General features: G+C 53.8%; 1 protein-coding gene across 1 annotated transcript in view; it reads right to left on the minus strand.

The window, feature by feature from the left end:
* Positions 1 to 2255: 2255 nt before the first annotated feature.
* The window catches only part of CUNH8orf74 (chromosome unknown C8orf74 homolog), a 25380-nt gene continuing 9600 nt past the window's right edge, over positions 2256 to 18035 (minus strand). The window contains exons 3-4 of the mRNA XM_029201327.1: positions 4957 to 5360; positions 2256 to 2609 (exon numbers count right to left, since the gene is read on the minus strand). Coding sequence (XP_029057160.1) covers positions 2370 to 2609; positions 4957 to 5360 — 644 coding nt within the window. The 3' untranslated portion in view covers positions 2256 to 2369. The remainder of the gene's footprint in view (positions 2610 to 4956; positions 5361 to 18035) is intronic.

Consider the following 18035-nt stretch of genomic DNA (forward strand, 5'->3'; position numbering starts at 1 on the left):
TTTCTTTCTTTCTTTCTTTCTTTCTTTCTTTCTTTCTTTCTTTCTTTTCTTTCTTTCTTTCTTTCTCTCTTTCTTTCCTCCCCCAAACACTTTGTAACCTCTGCACATACTACGTGGCTGAAACCCTCACTCCGACCCCACCCAACCCTCCCAGGGGGAGGGGCAGCGCTGCCCCTGAGGGTGAAGGCAGGGTCCGGGGTGCAAGCAGCGTGGACACGAGGCTGCAGGAGCCCCCTTCCTCCTCTCAGCCCCCGCAGCGCCCACCCCACCGCTGGCAGCTTGGCTGGTCCTAGGAGGAGGATCCCGGCCAGGCCAGTGGTCCACCATGGGGTGGCGACCCGGGGCTCCCATGGCAGGAGTCCTCCCGGGGAAGGTCCAGGTCCAGTGGGGAGGACAGCGCCCCTAGCCCACTGCCCACACAGCTCACTCTCCTAATGAACTGAGTCTGAAAGTGCCCAGAGCCTCAGGGTTCTCTCTGGGCACCGGCAGGGCAAGGCTGGGACACGGATGTGGACGAGGCTGTGGATGGGATGGTTGAGCCTCCCGCAACCTGGGACAAAGACAGGGCAGGAGGGAGCTGTCAACCCCTTTGCATGTCAGTGACCCAGCCCAGTGTCAGCCAGGACTTCCAGTGGCTTCTGGGCACTAGAGCAGTGTTCCCAGCCCAGCTGGTTCCCAGGCTGGCCAGGGCGCCCAAGTCTCTCTTGCTCTAGATGGGGGTCCTCCAGCATATGGCCTGAGCTGGAGGAGTACCCACTTTCCCCCTCCACCTCCTCCAAACACCCCCCCACACACACACACACATGCTGAGATTCTGGTCAGGCCTGGACCAGATGGGATGGCAGCTCTCACACTTCCATCGGGGCCGTAGTGGTTTTCAGCCACACAGTAGACATGGATGTTGAAAAATGCTGTGGAGTGAAGGATGAATCCATGAATGAATGCATGAATGAATGAAAACATTTAAGGAAAGCCTGGATCCTCCTTCCTCTGTCCAAAGAGGTGTGGGGAAGCCTAGCACACTCCTCAGGTACGGAACACACCCTCTGCAACGCAAGGCAAGGTGGGCAGAAGAGTCTGGATTAGCCCTCCCAGAGGGGTCCCCTTCCTAGCCGGGGGCTCCCTGTCTCCTGGACTTCTTTCGGAGGCTCCAGGGCTGCTGACATGCCCGCTCCAGGGCTCCCTCGACCTAAATCCAGCCTGGCCTCCAAAAGCACACCAACTCTGCCTGCAAACGTGTAAACCCAGGCACACCTTAGGGGCAAGACACAGGGAGCAGCGGTGGTCCTGGAGAGCTGGGTGTGAGGGATGGGAGTCCTGCACAGTGGCCTGGCCCGGCATGAGCAAGGACCACGCAGCAGACGGCCGAGGAGACAGAGTGGGTCTCTGGCCCGGCGAGAGGCAGCGAGTGGTCCCATCCTTTCTGCCCTGATCTCGGGGGCCACAGTCACCTGTCAGCTATATAGCTGCATTACCAAGCCAACAACCACAGGGTTTGTGAAGCTCTTTGCACGAGGCCAGGGCTGCAGGGGAAGAAGCACAGATAAGGGTCCCACAGCCTGAGCTCCAGTCCTGATGCTTTCACTGCCTCATTCTACAGCTCTGAGGAGGTACTCAGCCCCCTCGAACCTTGAACCCCTTGAAAACCGAGAAGAGCTGGCTGTGCTTCGTCTCTCCCTTAGAATGTTAACGTGGGAGAGGGGCCTTCCACACTAGCCAGCAGGCCTCCCACTTGACAGGAGAGAGACCTGGGCTCAGAGATGAAGGGACACGAGCAAGGTCACGCAGCCGACCAGCGGCAGAGCTGGGTTCAACGCCAGGTCTCTGACATCTAGGATGGCACCTGTTCCTCTGCTTCCGGCTAAACGACGTGGATTCACACAGAAGGAAGAGTATCGCAGGGGCGTGAGCTCTGCGTCCTCCAGCAGGAGACCCGGCAGGCAGGGCAGGCTGCACGTGACGGATCGCCTTGTACAAACCTCAGGGAGGAAGGAGTCCCAGCACCTGTTTCCACCCACTGTGCTGGCTGCAGGTCCACCCTGGCATCCGGTGTTGCCCTCCCTCTTACCTGCTGAAACCCTCTGGGGGCTGTTCTGTCGTCCGTGTCTGAGCTCAGGCTTAGTCAATGATGTTTGCCTGGGCTTACAGGACAGCCCTCTCCTCCACGCAAGGAAAATCCATTTGGGTTGGACTTTCAGGGGGTATAAGATGGTTTCCAGCAAGAAGATAGAGAAAATATGGTGAGTGTTGTTTTATTTCTTTGAATTGCTAGAAACCTCTGATCTTTGGGGTGCTGAGCACATCACATAATCCTTTTCTGTCAGAGGCTCTTCCTCAATCAGTCTTCAGACCGTGGTCACCGGGGCCTTCTACATCTTCTTTGCTTTTGCTTTCCTCCCTTTGTTTGCTTTGTACAAATTAAGAGCTTCATCTTGGCCTGACTGGCCCGTGACGGGGAGCGGGGAAGGGGTGGGAGCGTTGAGGTTTAGAGTCTTCTTCTGTAGTTTCAGGTCCAAAATATCAAAGGTTATCTGTATCTCATACTGCAGCAGCTCCTTCAGGCATTCAATCTGGATGTGAATGGCCTCGCTGATGAGATTTTCTAGCTCCTGAAAGAAACGGAATGTGGCTGGTGAACAGGGCCTGGGGAAGGCTCAGGCCATCTGCAGACAGAGTCCCACCGCAGTTGCAACTTCTCAACACAGCCGCCTCCTTTCTCAGTGTGCTGGCACCTTCCATTCCCCCCCAGACCTACTCCCCATCTGTCTCCACCCCACTCTGTGCCCTGGGAGGCTGACTTTTAAGGTCTGCATTAACCAGCTCCCTTGACCTGTGGCTGCTGGCTGAGTTCAGCCAATGGGAGACCCTGGCAGGAGATCTGAGGGTGGGGAGACGAGGAAGTCTCTCACTTTCCTGCCGGCCAGCTGGGGTTGGACATGGCCATGGTCCTCTACCTGCAGCTGCACTTCCCTCCCTGTGGCCCTCTCCTACAGCTCTCTTTTTGCTTCTTCCCTCCTTCCTTCAGGCGTACTGTGGCAATCACCCCATTTGAGTGTGTCATTTATTGTTCACACTGCTCTGGGCTCGGAGGCCAGCCCCATATCCCCTACTTTCTGGTTAAGTTCCAGTTTTTATTTTCTTTGCACCCCGCAGCATGGCATGTGGGATCTTAGGTTCCCGACTGGGGATCCAAATGGCACCCCCTGCGGTGGAAGCTGAGAGTCATAACTACTGGACCACCAGGGAAGTCCCTGGTTAAGCTCCATTTAGATGCCAGCCCCCTTCCTTCCTCTTCTGCCCTCATCTCATTCTCACATCTCAAAGCTCCAGTTGCAGGCTTCATCGGAGGGGTCAGGGGAAATCGCTCAGAGAGTGGGTGTGTCCCCCAACTAGCCAGACTGGGGAAGAATGAAAACTCAGCCACCACGCATCAGCTTAAACAGGAGACCCTGTCATTGCAATCGGGATCATGGCATCATAAAATCCTGGCGACAGGGACCGTGTAACTGTGTTTCTCCAAGTTCCCTGCCCAAGCAACCAATCAGTAGCGGAGAGGTCATGCTTGTCCTGGGAGTGTCAGGGGACATACCTTGAGTATCTGGTTACCTACAAGTCATTGTTTTGAGATCTCATATTTTAACTTAGAATCCCATGCAAAATCTCACATTTGCCCTAGAAAAATAGCGTTCTTCCCCTAGGGCGTCGGGGAGGATTGGGCTCCAAGAAGACGCACTATGTTTATCCTGCGGTGTTGAGTGTCCCCAGCTCAGGGCCACAGAGCGGAGGGGACTCTAGCCTACAAGCTCCACCTGGCAGGGACCAGCAGGCCTGGTAATGGAGGCCTGCAGGGGAGCTGGGGGCAGCAGGAGGGGAGGCGGCCCCTTCCACCCGTGGCCTTGCCCACGTATCTTGGAAGGTCCCTTGAAGGAGGTGGAGACAAGCCGCTGCTTGTGTTCTTTTGGGTCCCCGCTCAATGCATGAAGGGCAGCCGATGCGCTATTTACCGGGAAGACTTAAACTTAGAGTATCATTCGTTCCATTGTATTCATTGTTTAGAGATTTCCCCAATGTTTTATGCATATTTAAAGGAATGCATCCCAAAGCCACCCACTCTTTGGCTGACAATTCAGAACCAGGATGCTTTTGGAACACAGAGTCGCTGAGACTCCCCATTCCCACCCCAGCTCAAACCTCCCTGACACATGCACACATACATACACACACGCACATACTTGTCTCTGTGTTCAAAAACAAGCAACAGTGAGGCTATCAGTGCCTACATATAATTAAAAAATGAATTTAGACTCGGCCAGGCCCTCAAGGAGTTGGCTGCCCTGGGACCAAGCTAGTAGCCATTTATTGAAGAGCTGGGCATCAGGGATTCTGGCTCCTGGAGCCCCAGGAGTCCTTAAGACCTGCCAAGAGGGCAGCCAGTTTCCTAGCTCCACACACACCCCTGGGCCACTGGCTCCGCCCCTCCCCCACCTCATCACATCACTGCCCTGAGCTGTCTGTCCCCTACGGCCCTTCCTTCTTCCCCCCACTCCCCACCCCGCCCAGGCATCCTCCATGGACGCTGGCTCTGCAGCAGACGAAGGGCACTGAGGAAATCTATGGTGGTTCGCAGCCTGGCAGAATCTGCAGTGGAAAGGACTTGGACTTTGGGGCCAGCCAGACCTCAGTCCAAACGTAAACTACCACAGGCTAGCTTGGGGACCTTGGGCCAGGCGACTAAAGTCTCCGAGCCTCAGTTGTCTCATCACTAAAATGGGGCCACGAATTATACATCTCAGGGATGTTTCATGAAACGTGTACGCAAAGCCTGTCCCCTTCTGCCCCCTCCTGGTGTGTGGACCTCTTGCGGGCCTCAGGGTCCAGCCCGGATGTCCTCTTTGTGGGAAAGGACGTTGGTGGGGGGCAGGCGAGTCTCCTCCCACCCCAAGGACCCCACCTCACCTCTCTCTTCAGGACCTGGTGCTGCCACCTGGGCAGCTCCGGGAGCATCTCCTGCAACAGGCGCTGCTGCTCTAGTTGCAGGGCCTCCTTCAGCTGCAGCATGTAGGCCCTCTTCTGCACCTCGGCCGCGCTGAGCTCCACCACCCGCTGTTCGTGCTTCCAGACGGCCTGGTCCTTGCCCGCAGCCAGCGGGAGGGGCTGAGGTGGCACATACACCTCCAGGTGAGTGACGGTCAGCTTGACGTCCTGGTCCTGGCCCAGGACATACTGGTAGAGTTTGTAGTGGCGGATGAACGTGTTGTGGAAGTAGTCGCACTGGGCCAGCAGGTGGGTGGTGTTCAACTGCCCCTGGTAATCTCTGAGCTTGTTCCCCAGGATCGTCACAGCCTCAGTGATGGAGCAGCCTGTGGGCACAGAGGGGCCGGGCATCGAGTGTGTATGGGGCTGAAGCTGCATTGATGGCTGATTGATACAGACTTGGACCCCAGAGTCCACGTCCTACCAGCTATTCTATGTCACCATTTATTAGGTCTTGAAAGCCATGGAGTGCATCATGTTTCCCCTTTTGCCTTGGCCTCTGGGATGCTCAGAGGCAATTTTATGCAGTAGCTTACATTTATCCCATTTGTCCTGATACAGTTATCTCATGCCTTACCTATATTTTGACACATAACTCTTGTTTTTAAAGACTTATTTTAAAATACTTTTTAAAGTATTTAAAGACTTATTTCAGCTGTGCTTTATGTTGTTTCCACTTCAAACCCTTTGGGAAGGAGATGAGGGTATGAAAAAGGATTCTGAATCGAGTGGAGCATGAGATGATTGGAGAGACATTATATTGGCGACTTGGGTCACCGAGTTCGGCAAGTGTTGTTTAGACCGCACAGAGATCAATCATCTCTGAGGGTAGCACCGGGCAACGCTCCTTGGAGGGTAAACCGCCTTCTCCCATGTCCTCCCTTTCACGCCTCCTGCTCACAAGCCTGTCAGAAGCCCAGGGTAGGGGTGTGGTTGGGGCTGGGGCAGGACTCTCTCCAGCGTATGATTGCGTATTAAGACAGGGATGGTTCATTAAAGGGTCGCGGCTAAACGAGGTGCGTGTCCTGTGAACGGACCCCGGGCAGGGAGAGGGCAGAACAAGGGACAGAGAATGACCCTGGCCCCAGTGCGAGGAGACCTGAGTCCTCACACGGATGCCGTCCCCGAGGCACACTGTGAACTCGGCCAAGTCTCTCCCGTTCCCTGACTCAGGGTCAGCTCTTCAGATCAGGAGCTTGGGCACAGGCTTTGGGGGATTCCACAACTCCGTCTACTGAAGACAGAGACCAGGCGTTGCAGGCGGGGAGCCTGGCTTTCCTGCTGGGGTGGAGGCCAGCCTGCCCGTAGATACCTGTCCTCGTTCCCCCTGGGGGTGCCCCCCACGGGGCCCTGGTGGAGTCTCCCCGCCCCAGCCAGGGTGCCCCATGCGCCTTCAGGAGGGGCTGTCTCAGCCTGGCCCGCACCGTTTGTTTCTCAAACCCTCCTCACCCGCCGCCGATTCTGTGTTCACTTTGGCCCCTCTCTCTCGGCTCTGCGTGGACCTATTTACCTTAACTCTCCCCTGAGTCCTGAGAAGGTAGAGGTATCAGGGTCTTGGAGAAATATCAGTACATGGAGCACTGCTCCACCTTGAGCCTCGCTAGCGAGTGCTGGGGAGTGTCACTGGGATTTAGGCTTCAGTCTCCTGGGGGATGGAGGGAGGGAGGCCCCGCCACTGTGCAGAATTAAAGGTTAGCGGGCTGTGCTTTCCCTTCCTTTCAAGGCAAATCAGCAGGCTCCGAGGCCCGAGACAGCGCTGTGTCTCAGGGGGGTGGAGGGGAGGGCCCTGGGCCTGGACGGCTGACGCAGCTCTGTCCCTTCCCAGCTGTGACTCTTGCGCCTCCATTCCCTCGCATGTAAAATGGGGGACAGTCATGTTTACTTCATAGGACTGTTAGGGGGACCAAATGGGATGACATGTCCAAGTGCCTCGCACAGAACCCACTACAGGGTAGTAATCAATGAATGCTGTAGGAAAAGAGGCATTGGTTTCCATGCTGTGAGAAAAGCCTCTCCTGGCCACTTCTTTCATTCTATCTTTTCATCTCTCCATTGGTCTTTTCATTCATCCATCCATCTCTCCATCCACCCATCCAGTCACTCATCATCCATTCATCCATCTCTCCACCCAACCATCTCTCTCTCCACCCATCCATCCATTATCCATCTACCCATCCATCTCTCCATTCATCCATCTCTCCATCCATCCACCCATCCAGTCACTCATCATCCATTCATCCATCTCTCCATCCATCAACAGTTAATTTGTCAAACTGTTACTGAGGGCCTATTAATTACTAGGCACTACGCTAGGTTCTAGCAATATTGTCATGTGTCTTATCAGATGCAACTCTTGCCCTCAAAGCTCTCACAGGAGAGACACACAAGAGAATGTTAATACACGTGTAAAGAGGAACAGAATCAGGCGATGAGGAATGCTCAGCCAAGGATGGGGTTCTCCTGGAGAACATGATGCATGAGTGACATCTCAGAGGCTGAGCAGGACTGAGCCAGCAAAGATGGTGGGGGAGGCATGGCATGGGTACAGCGTAAGCGAGATCAGAGGGCCAAGCAGCCACATGGCACGGGTGGGGAACAAGACCGAGTTTGTTGTTGTTGGCACCTGAATGTAGGGGCAGAAAATGGCAAGCGTTGAGTGGAGAGGTGGGTGGAAAGCACACGGGAGGGCCTTGAGTGCTGTGTTCAGAAGCCAGGGCTTTGTACTCCAGGCAGTGCAGGGCTTGCCCAGGGAGACTCTGGTTACGTGGTGGCCTGTGGGCAGACTGCGGCCCAGTCCGGACTGGAATGCCAGGTCAGCAGGCGTGGGCAGAAGGGGCAGATTTGAGTGGCAGGACTGATGGCCAGATGTGGAGGGGGATAGAGGCCTGCCCGACTCCCAGGCTCTTCCTGGGGACCCTTGGGGAGCGGGGGCGGGGGACACCAAGAGTATATGATAAGCGTGGGACATTTACCTCTGTTGTGACCCCTGTCCTCAGAGACCTTCCAGTCTGTGGAAGAGGAGACTGTTGAACAGATGACATCTCCTCTTTGCTCTCAGCCCCCAACTCAGAGCTCAGTAGGGGCCAATAGGTATCCAGTGAGTAAATGAACAAATTCTGACATGTGAAGTGTGGTGAAGGAGCTGTTCATTTATCCCTTCAACAAATATTCGTTAGGGGCCTTCTTTCCATGTGTCAAGAACCCATTTATGGTCCAGGAAGGTGGTGAAAGGCTGGGGGGAAACACACAGATAGTATAACCCTGCTCAGGACTACGTAGGGCTGGGCAGGTGCACAGTAGAAGAAGTGACTTTCTCAGGGAAATTGGGGAGCAGTTCCCTGAGGAAGTGGTGAAGGAGCTGAGATGGGGAGTGTCAGAGGAGTTACTGGGCAAAGAGAGGTGGAAAAGAATGAAAGCAGGGAGGGGAAACAGCCTGTGCAAAGGCCCTGTGGTTGGATAAAGCATGGCCCATTTGAGGAAATGAAAGGCTGGGGGTTGGGAGTTGGCAGGCTAGAGAGCATCCGTTGGGTCCCACTGGTCCTCACAGGGGTCTCCCAGACCACTCCACCCCACACCACAGCCTTATCAACTGGTTACCTTGCTGTATTAAGCAAAAGTTGAAAGTTAAATTTACTGAAAATAGTTTTTAAGAAATTAATTTTGTCCATTGTTTTGCCAGAAAAATAACAGTTTTGAATGACATTTTAAGATTTGCTTGCATTGCTATCATCATTATATATTTGTATAAATTCTTCTTTGTCTACGTAATTTGGGAATTCACGTACGTAAATAAGTCACATTAAAATTTACTCAGAAAGTATAGTTAAGTTCAACGTCGACAGCTTTTCAGTTTTTAATCTAACTTTCAAATGTTATTTAGTCATCTTTGACCTTGCATCGAATACAAAAGGTAAACTTTATATGTATAAAGCAGATATACATATAGTATATAATCAGACATACAGAATACCCAGGATATTAAAATTTGATAGCAGTGGGCAGTTAGGGAAAAACATCTAAAATGGCTTCTCAGAAGGATCCAGCAATCCCACTTCTAAGTATATACGCAAAGAAATGAAATCAGGGTCTTGAAGAGATATCTGCACCCCCATGTTCATGGCATTATTTACAAGAGCCGAGATATGGAAACAGCCTAAGTGTCTGCCATGTCTGTAGATGAATGCATGGTTAAAGAAGTTGTGACACACACACACACACACACACACACGCAATGGAATACTATTCAGCCTTAAAAAAGAAGGAAATCCTGTCATTGGCAACAACATGGATGGACCTGAAGGAGATTATGCTGATTGCAATAAGCAAGACACAGAAAGATAAATACTGTGTGATTCTACTTGTATACGGAATCTAAAAAAGTGGAACTCGTAGAAGCAGAGGGGCAGGTGCAGGGATCCACACCTGGTTCAGAGTTTCTGGGAGGCAAGGCTGAAGTCTGGGGGACTGGGCTGGGGGACAGACGGCTTGAGGTCTTCAGTCTGCAGAGGGCAAGCTGTGTAGGTCTCATGAGAGAGCTGGATTTCGTCACAGAAGCTGGGCTCTTGAACCGGAATTCACGAAACGCAAGGACATCCAAGGAAGGCCCCGGAATTGCATCTCGAATTTTGCACGCACATTTTTTCTGGGCAGAGTGCACGTTAGAGAGAATCATCAAATTCCTAAAGGAAAAGTTAAGAATCTCGGCTCAGAGCTGCGGACCACTCAGAGGCATTAAGCTGAGAAGCGAGATGTCAGGCAGGTATTTCTGTAGGATAGTGTGTGGAGGACGGCGGGGGCGGCCAGTGAAGGTGTCCCAGAGGGCAGGCAGCAGTGTGGGGCCATCGGTTTCTGATAACCAAAGCTGGACTTGAGGCCTGTATGGAGGCATCTTTGTGTGAACTTGGTGAGGTGAATCATGGAAACCTCTCTGGGCTCTGAGGAACTGGATTTGCAGGAAGGCACCCTACTCCTCCTCCCACCTGGCCAGGCAGCACGTGGGGCTGGGGTCACCTGCACCCTCCAGATATGGGCAGCCCCGGCTGCCTCGTTCGGCTAGGCCAGCCCTGGCCTTCTCCGCTCAGCCCTGGCAGCCATGCACGGAGTCCAGGTTTGAATCAAGAAGTGCGCGAGCCCTGTCGCGCTAACACCCACAGGTATCCCAGCTGCCTGTCATCCTGGCAGATGCCCTCCTACGGGCTTGACCATGGCCTCAGCCATAGAACACAAGTGTGGGCCTTGTCCCGGGTCAACAGGGAAGGACCCCTGGGCTGAATTCTAACTTTCAGCCCCAAGACATTCTTTGGACCAGTTCTGGTTTTCAGCAAAAATTGTCCCAAGCTGGCTCAGGAGACACACTTGGCCCCCAGACCACCCTCCATTTGTCATGGGTTGAGAAGCCCCTGATGACTCAGAGAGCCAAGGATTAAGTCTCAGGGAGAAGCCTCTGGCTTCGGGAGGACAGATCTGTCCTTGCAAGTTGCTCTTCAATTACAGGGAGTGGCTTTCATTTGCATTGGCTGCTAGGAACTTCCTGAAGACGGTCTGCAAGGGCCTGGAGGCCAGTACCTGCACCGAGCACAGGGGAGGGGCGGAGGGGAACGCGGGGCCAGAGCATGGGTGGAATAGCCCTGTTGCTCCAGAATCAGGGCAAAAAGGCACTGGGCCTGGACCAGGCGCTCTGGGCTCCCTCCCGCCCATCCCTCACGGGCTGGGTCTGGGGCTGGGTCTGGGGCTGGGCAAGGGCAAGCACAGGGGTGCATCCTGCGGGCTTGGGAAAGGAGAAGAGGGGCTGTTCCTTCGGGTGGGTGAAGGGGAGGATCCAGCTGCCACTGGTGCCCCATGACAAACCAGTTTGTTTGCCCCTGCCTTGGTTGTGAGGGGAGGAACCCAGTCAGGCTGCAGCCTGGCCCGGCTTACCCTTCCCAATACCCGAGCACCTATCAGGGCAGCCTGGGATGGTGGGAAAGGAAAGCCCCCCACTTCACCCTCCACTTCACCTGCATCCGGAGTCCGGAATGCTGCTCCCCGCCCCCTTTCTGCTCTTGAAAATGTTCTGCCAAACTCATCCGCCCCGCGGCGCCGTTGCCAGCTCAGAAGGGATGTGTTTTCTTTGGCGGGGAGAGGACTCTTGTTCAGGGGGCTCCCTCTGTAGCCCGCACGCCCTGGGTCATCTCAGGCTCCGCCCAACGCCTCCCAGCAAGGTGAGCAGATGTAGCCACCATCCCCACTTTACCTGTGAGAGAAACTGAGGCTCCAACAGGTCAAGGGATTTGCTGCAGGGCACACAGCTGGTGAGCGGCAGAGCCAGAATTCCAACCCCAGCCTGACCGGGCAAGGCCCCTCTCAGCAACCAGATCTAAGAGGCTTGGGCTTGCTTTGTAGACCCTGGAGATGGACACTGGAAGGGCCAGTTTTCCAAAGGTTGTTTTGCCACAGGTGTTACATAAAAATGCATGGCCTTGAACACATGTTGGATCCAGGGAAATTAAACAGATGTCCTGAATATGCTAATGAGCTCAGCAAAATATGCTAATAGGCTCAGCAAACGGCCAAAAAGGGTTGAGCCTATGCGATGTTTCTTAGATTTAGTTGAGGCAAATACAGGCAGACCTTGGAGATATTTCCTGTTCAGTTGCAGACCGCTGCAATGAAGCGAATATTGCAATAAAGCGAGTCACCCGAGTTTTTTGGTTTCCCAGTGCGTATGCAAGTTATATTTACACTATACTGTAGCCTCGTAGGTGTCTATGTCTACGCCCTATGTCTAAAAAACAATGTGCATACCTTAATTAACAAATATTTTATTTCTAAAAAATGCTAACCATCGTCTGAACCTTCAGCGAGTTGTAATCTTTTTGCTGGTGGAGGGTCTCGCCTGGATGTTGAGGGCCGCTGACCGGTCAGCACTCTGACCACCGTACCAAGGATCTGGTCGTACTGCACCTTGCCAGCCACGTGCTGTGTTTTCAGGCACCATTCACAGTCACAAGGAGGCCCCCAGTGAGCCCAGGGCACCCCTGGCCTGAAGATGGCCTTGACGCTGGGGCCGTTCCTTAGAGCCTGGTGTGGTTTTAAGAAGCACAGACTGGGGATTCAGACAGCTGTGGGCTCACAGCTTGCTTCTGCTTCTTAACCACTTGTGCGAGTTATTTTGCCTCTCTGGACATCAGTGTTCTCATCTGTAAAATGGAGGCAATAAAAACGTCTACCTCGGGCTTCCCTGGTGGCGCAGTGGTTCAGAGTCCGCCTGCCGATGCAGGGGACGCGGGTTCGTGCCCCGGTCCGGGAAGATCCCACATGCCGCGGAGCGACTGGGCCCGTGAGCCATGGCCGCTGAGCCTGCGCGTCCGGAGCCTGTGCTCCGCAGCGGGAGAGGCCGCAACAGTGAGAGGCCCGCGTACCGAAAACAAAAACAAAAACAAAAACAACAAAAAAGTCTACCTCATAGGGTTAGATGTGGGCATATGTGATGGAGCTTTCCGAAGCGCCAGGTACACAGGGGCACTCAGTACATCACGTGGTTGTCATCATCGTCATCGTGAAGATTCTAGGCGTGGCCTCCAGCTCCCCGGGGACTGTGAGCTATTCTGGGATAAATCTGGCTTTCCAGAGGATCCCGCATGCTCCTCGGGCAATGCATTCCTAGAGGAGCATTCAATCCTCTCCCTCCTAGGTCCTCACCTGGAAGCTCTCTCTACCTTGCTGGGGGTGGGTCATGGATGCTGACGTGCTTTTTCTCCTGGCGACACCGGCTGCTGAGGTCAAAGGATGGCTGGGAGTTGGCTGTCCCCAGTTAGGGGGTTCAGAGGGTAGAGGAAGGGGCAACTCTTCTGGTGAGACCATTTACTGAGTGACCCAATAGTTCATAGTTCTCCCCAACAACTCTGGAGCATTCTCTTCTCTCTCTCCCTGCTACTGTGAGCTCCTCAGTGGCAGGAACCTGCTCAAATGGACCAGATTTCCCAATTCCAGAGGATCTTCCCAAAAAAACTCTGGACGTGTAGTTGTTGCCCAGTGTTCAGCTCTCAGTAAATAATAATACAACCAGCCTACCCTGGCATGCTACTTTAGAGTTTTAAAGCATTTAATTATCCATCAATTTATTTAATTGGTCATAATCAACTCATAATAGAGGTAATTGCTGCTATATAACCGATAAGGAAACTGACGCTTAGTGGACCTATGCAAAATCAGGGCTCAAACCCAGATTCGCTAGCTCCAAGGCGAGTGTACCTCAGCTACTGAAGTATTTTTGAGGAGTGAACAGAAGACATGACATATACAGAAGTACAGTACCTCCACTAGGGCATTTTAATTTTATTTTTATTGTGGTAAAATATACACGACATAAAATTTACCATTTTAACCATTTTTAAGTGCACAGTTCAGTGGCATTAAGTCCATTTGCACTGTTGTGTAGCCATCACCACCATCCATCTCCAAGATTTTTTTCATCTTGCAAAACTGACACTCTCTCCCCGTTAAACACTAAGTCCCCATTTACCTTCTCCTCCCAGCCCCTGGCAACTCTAGTTCTACTTTGTCTCTACAAATCTGATCACCCTAGGTACCTCATAGAAATGGAATCATGCAGTATTTATCTTTTTGTGACTGGTTTCTTTCCTTTAGCAGAATGTCCTCAAGGTTCATCCATGTTGTAGCATGTGTCAAAATTTCCTTCCTTTTGAAGGCTGAATAATATTCCATTGTATGTACAGACCATATTTTGGTTATCCATTCATCTGTTGATGGGTTGCTTTTACTGTTTGGATATTGTGAGTAATGCTGCCGTGAACAAGGGTGTACAAATATCTGTTCCAGTCCCCACTTTCACTTTTTTTGGGTGTATACTCAGAAGTGGAATTGCTGGATCATAGAATAAGTGTATGTTTAATTTTTTGAGCAAGTACCCTGCTGTTTTCCCGCTCACTAGGTTTTTTGTGTTTGTTTTAAACATAAACCAATAGTCACATTAAAGGAAAAATCTACCTACACATTAAGATTTAGAAAGACTTCGTTGTCCTTTTAGAGATTTTCTCCCTGTTCACTTTCCTGGGACTCAAAGGGCAAACACAGGGTCGGGTATTTTAAAGACTGTCATTGGCTTTTGCCCAAGTTCTTCTCTTTGTCCATAGTGGTCCCCTGCCTTGTCTGCTTAGCAAATGCACCCCTCACCCCCATTCCTCAAGAAGTTGGCTAATGCTAAAGAACTTTGGCAAGAAGGACTGCCAAAACTCTGGGGCCAGATGATCTCAGGGTTAATTCTGGTTTTGTTTTTTACTGTGTGACGATTTGCAAGTTACCTAACCTCTCTGAACCTCAGTTGCATCATCGCGAAATGGGGACAGTAGTACCCACCCAACAGAGCTTGGTGTGAACATTAAATGAGATGATCCACGTGGAGGGCTTGTACGTCAGGACTGCTGAGTGGATGTCCGCTCTTCTCCACGTCCTGGCGTGGCGCTCGGGCGATGCTTGCTGGACAATGGCTGAGTGAGTGGAGCAGGATTAAGCTGATTTGGGAGGGTTCGGAGGTCAGAACGGGAGCCAACAGGTGGAAGGCTCAAAGAGACAGATTTCAGTTCAGAAGCAGGAAGAAATTTCTAGAAGCAAGAGCTTTATCAGCGGAGAAGTGAGGAGGCATTTAGCTGGGGAGAGAAATCCTGAATAATGTGTGTGGGGGTGTGTGGGTGTGGGTGTGGTGGTGGGAGGGGCCTTGGATCAGGTGACCTCTCGGGTCCTTTTGACTCTAAGAAGCCGTGGTGATTTCCACTGAGCTGACAGTCCCCTGTAGCCACACCTAGGGCATCGTGTGTGCCCTCTGCAGCCACCTCAAGTTTGGTGAGGGGCCTCTGACTTTGGATTTCATCTTCATCCTCATCGTCATCATCCCCGAGATGAAAATGACCACCTAATCCCACCGTCTCAGGGACAGGGCACTGTACTGAGACTAAAATTTGGCAACTTCTTACCCGTCCCTTGTCCCCTCTGCTGCTGGGGAACTCAGAGACCGGCCAACACGTCCAGCCGGCCGAGGAAGAACGGGGGAAGTTAGAGGGAGAACAGGGAGTCATTCCAAAGGGCCAGAGCTCTGGTCCCCAGGGCACCAGTACCACCTACCCACACTCGGGCACATCCATGCAAGAACACATTAGCCGACGGGCACAGCTCACCCTCTGGGCTGGGCCTACGCCACCCACCGCATCGGAGCCGTCCTGCTGGGGCCAGGATCCCAGGCTCGTGCTGGGAGTAGCTCCAGGTGACCAAGTCAGGAACCCAGTCCCCAGGTGTTCCACCTGGCTTTCCAGGTGCTCAGCTCCCCCGGCATGCCAGCAGTCTCGTTCCACTCACGGCAGGGCTGGGGGCTCCTCAGCTTCTTATGTGCCCTGTGTACAGATCCTTCAGGTCAAGATGGAAGGTCGCATGGCCAGGGGTGGAGGCGGGAGGGCGGGGTAGGGGTGTGCTCTGCTGTCAGACAGACATGGGTTCGAATCCTGACTCCACTCTGACCTGGGGCAAGCTAGTTAAACTCTCTGGGCCTCAGTTCCTTCATCTTTAACATAATGCCCATGGTGCAAGGTCACAGTGAGGCTTACAGAGGCTACATGCGGAAATGCCAGGATCTCTGTGCCCCGCTACGCAGCAGGGATAGCCCCTCGGGGAACGTTGGGGAAGGTTCCACGGCATGGTTTTGATTTCTGGCCGACTGACGGGCTCATCCTCTCCTGGTGGGCTGTGACCCCACTCGGTGTCAGGGGCTGTGTTAACACAGTGCCCCCCGCTCCCCCTCACCTCCGCCCAATTCATATGTTGAAATCCTAAGCCCCAGCCCCTCAGCATGTAACTGAACTGGGAGATAGCGCCTTTACAGAGGGCAGTAAGGTTAAACAAGGTCATGTGGGTGGCCCTAACCCAGTACGACTGACGCGTTTATAAGAAGAGATTAGGACAAGATACACAGAGGGGCCATGTGAGGTACAGAATGAGGACACAGCCATCCACAGGCCGAGGAGAGAGGCCTTGGAAGAAAGCAGCCTTGCTCACACCTTGATCTTGGACTTCCAACCTCCAGAACGATGAGAAAACACATTGCTATAGTTGAAAGCGCTCAGTCTGCAGAACTTGATTATGGCAGCCCGAGCAAACGAATACGCTCAGGGAGGGATCTCTGGAATGAGAGCTGTACCTTTGCCCCAAGAGATGCTCTAAGATCTCAGTCAGCGGCTTCTGTGGAAACTTCCACTCTCCATCAGCAAAGTTGCCTCCAAAGGCCTCTCCTCCGGGTTTGGTCTGAGAGGTGTGGGGTTCGGGCTGCCCAGGAGAAAGCCGCTGGACAGGCAGCCTTTCAGGAAGACAGAAGGGCCCCTGCTCTCTGCGGGGCCGCTCCTGAATGGCTGGAGGCTCGCCAACGTGGGGAGATGCTTGGGGGCTGGTGGCGTGGCCCCGGGCATGGCCGTGAGTGCGCTGGCAGGGAGAGGTTGTGCAGGGAGCTTGGGGGAGTCATTGCTTCCCTTCAGCCCCGGGCTGTCGGGGTCGGCTGGAGTGGCTGCCTTCCATCCTACAGCTGCCTGGATGACATTTCCGGGAGAATCAGGAGTGGCCGTGTGTAGGACTGCAGATGCCTGCGCCGTGACGCACTTCACCGGACACTCGCCTGGCCGCCTCGTGCCTCCACCAGCCGGTCATTGAGGCCCACTTCCTCCCAGACTCAGGATTTGGGGGCCAGGCCAGCAGGAAAGGGGTTCTTCCTAGCCCAGACGTCCAGGAGGAACACCAGAGAGAAGCCAGTGGCTGCCAGATGTCGATGACGACACGAAGCAGAAGCTGCAAAGTGGCTGAAGTGACGGTGGGCAGGTGGTCACAGGCCCCGGGCGAGCATCTGCCCTGGCTCGGGTGCCTGCAGCCTTGAGTGAAGCCTGAGGCAGGGGGAGGCTGCTCTCCACCCGCTTCCCCTGCTGCAATGTGCCCGTCGGAGATAAGAATCGTGGGGCTTCCCCAGGCACCCTGAATCTCTGCAGCTCCCCGAGGTCCCCAAATGGCCCAGCATCTCTCTCCTTTCCTCTCCGGGACCCGAGGCAGGGTATGCAAGATCTGCTGCTTCCTGTGATTTCCTCCCACCGGGATGGAGCTGGCAGCCTTCTGTCCCTCTGTGTCCAGACTGGTGACTTCACCCTGGGCCCCAAGGACGCAGCAGGATGGGATCTGCCCGGGGCTTCCCGGAGGCTGGCAGAGGAGGTGCCAACTAAAGGACTGAGACCAGGACGTCCTGGTGAGCCATTTGCCAGCACGGAATCAGCTTATGCTTTTGAATAATGGGCCACGCTTTCCCTCCCGGCTCTGAGACTCAATTGGGCCGGGAGATAAGCCGAGCTGGCGGCCGTCCTGGCAGAGCTCTGAATCATTGTTGTGCAAACATGACCCTCCTTAAGGGCTGTCTGCCAACTTTGTTACCTAGTATGCAAACAGAACTCAACCATCACTAGCCCTAGATTAACCCCCACCAAAAAAAAAAAAAAAAATTCATCCCTGGAGAAGCTAGCTTCCAAGAAGAGGGACAGCCCCCTGTGGACTTTAGCCGAAACAGAAGCTGGAAGGTGAGCTGGCCGGCCAGTGTGACCCCCACCCCCCGCCCGGCTGTGTGCATCCCACGGCCCACGACCTGTGATGGGTGGGATGTGCCTGGGGGAAGGGGCAGGCGGGACACGAGATGCTAAGGACTAGAGCTCATTTGGGATCTGACCTTCCTGCCCCTGACGGCTGGGGTCCCCTAACAGGGGGAATGAAGATACACCATCTCCTCATGCTGGTGGGCACTGGGCCCTCCTCACCAGTGCGCCCGAGGGCGGGGCAGCTGCATTAGGGGCCAGTCTGGACCTCCATTAGGCAGGCTGTTGACTTGAACCCATCTGCAGTCCTGCCTGCAGGGGGAGGGAGAGACAAGAAATGGCCCAGACAGCAAGACCCTGGGTATGGGGCGGGGGGTGGTGGCAAGACCCTGGGTA

Source organism: Monodon monoceros, unplaced genomic scaffold (assembly GCF_005190385.1).
Source record: "Monodon monoceros isolate NGI ecotype Baffin Bay Population unplaced genomic scaffold, NGI_Narwhal_1 Super_Scaffold_5, whole genome shotgun sequence".
Lineage (NCBI taxonomy): Eukaryota > Metazoa > Chordata > Mammalia > Artiodactyla > Monodontidae > Monodon > Monodon monoceros.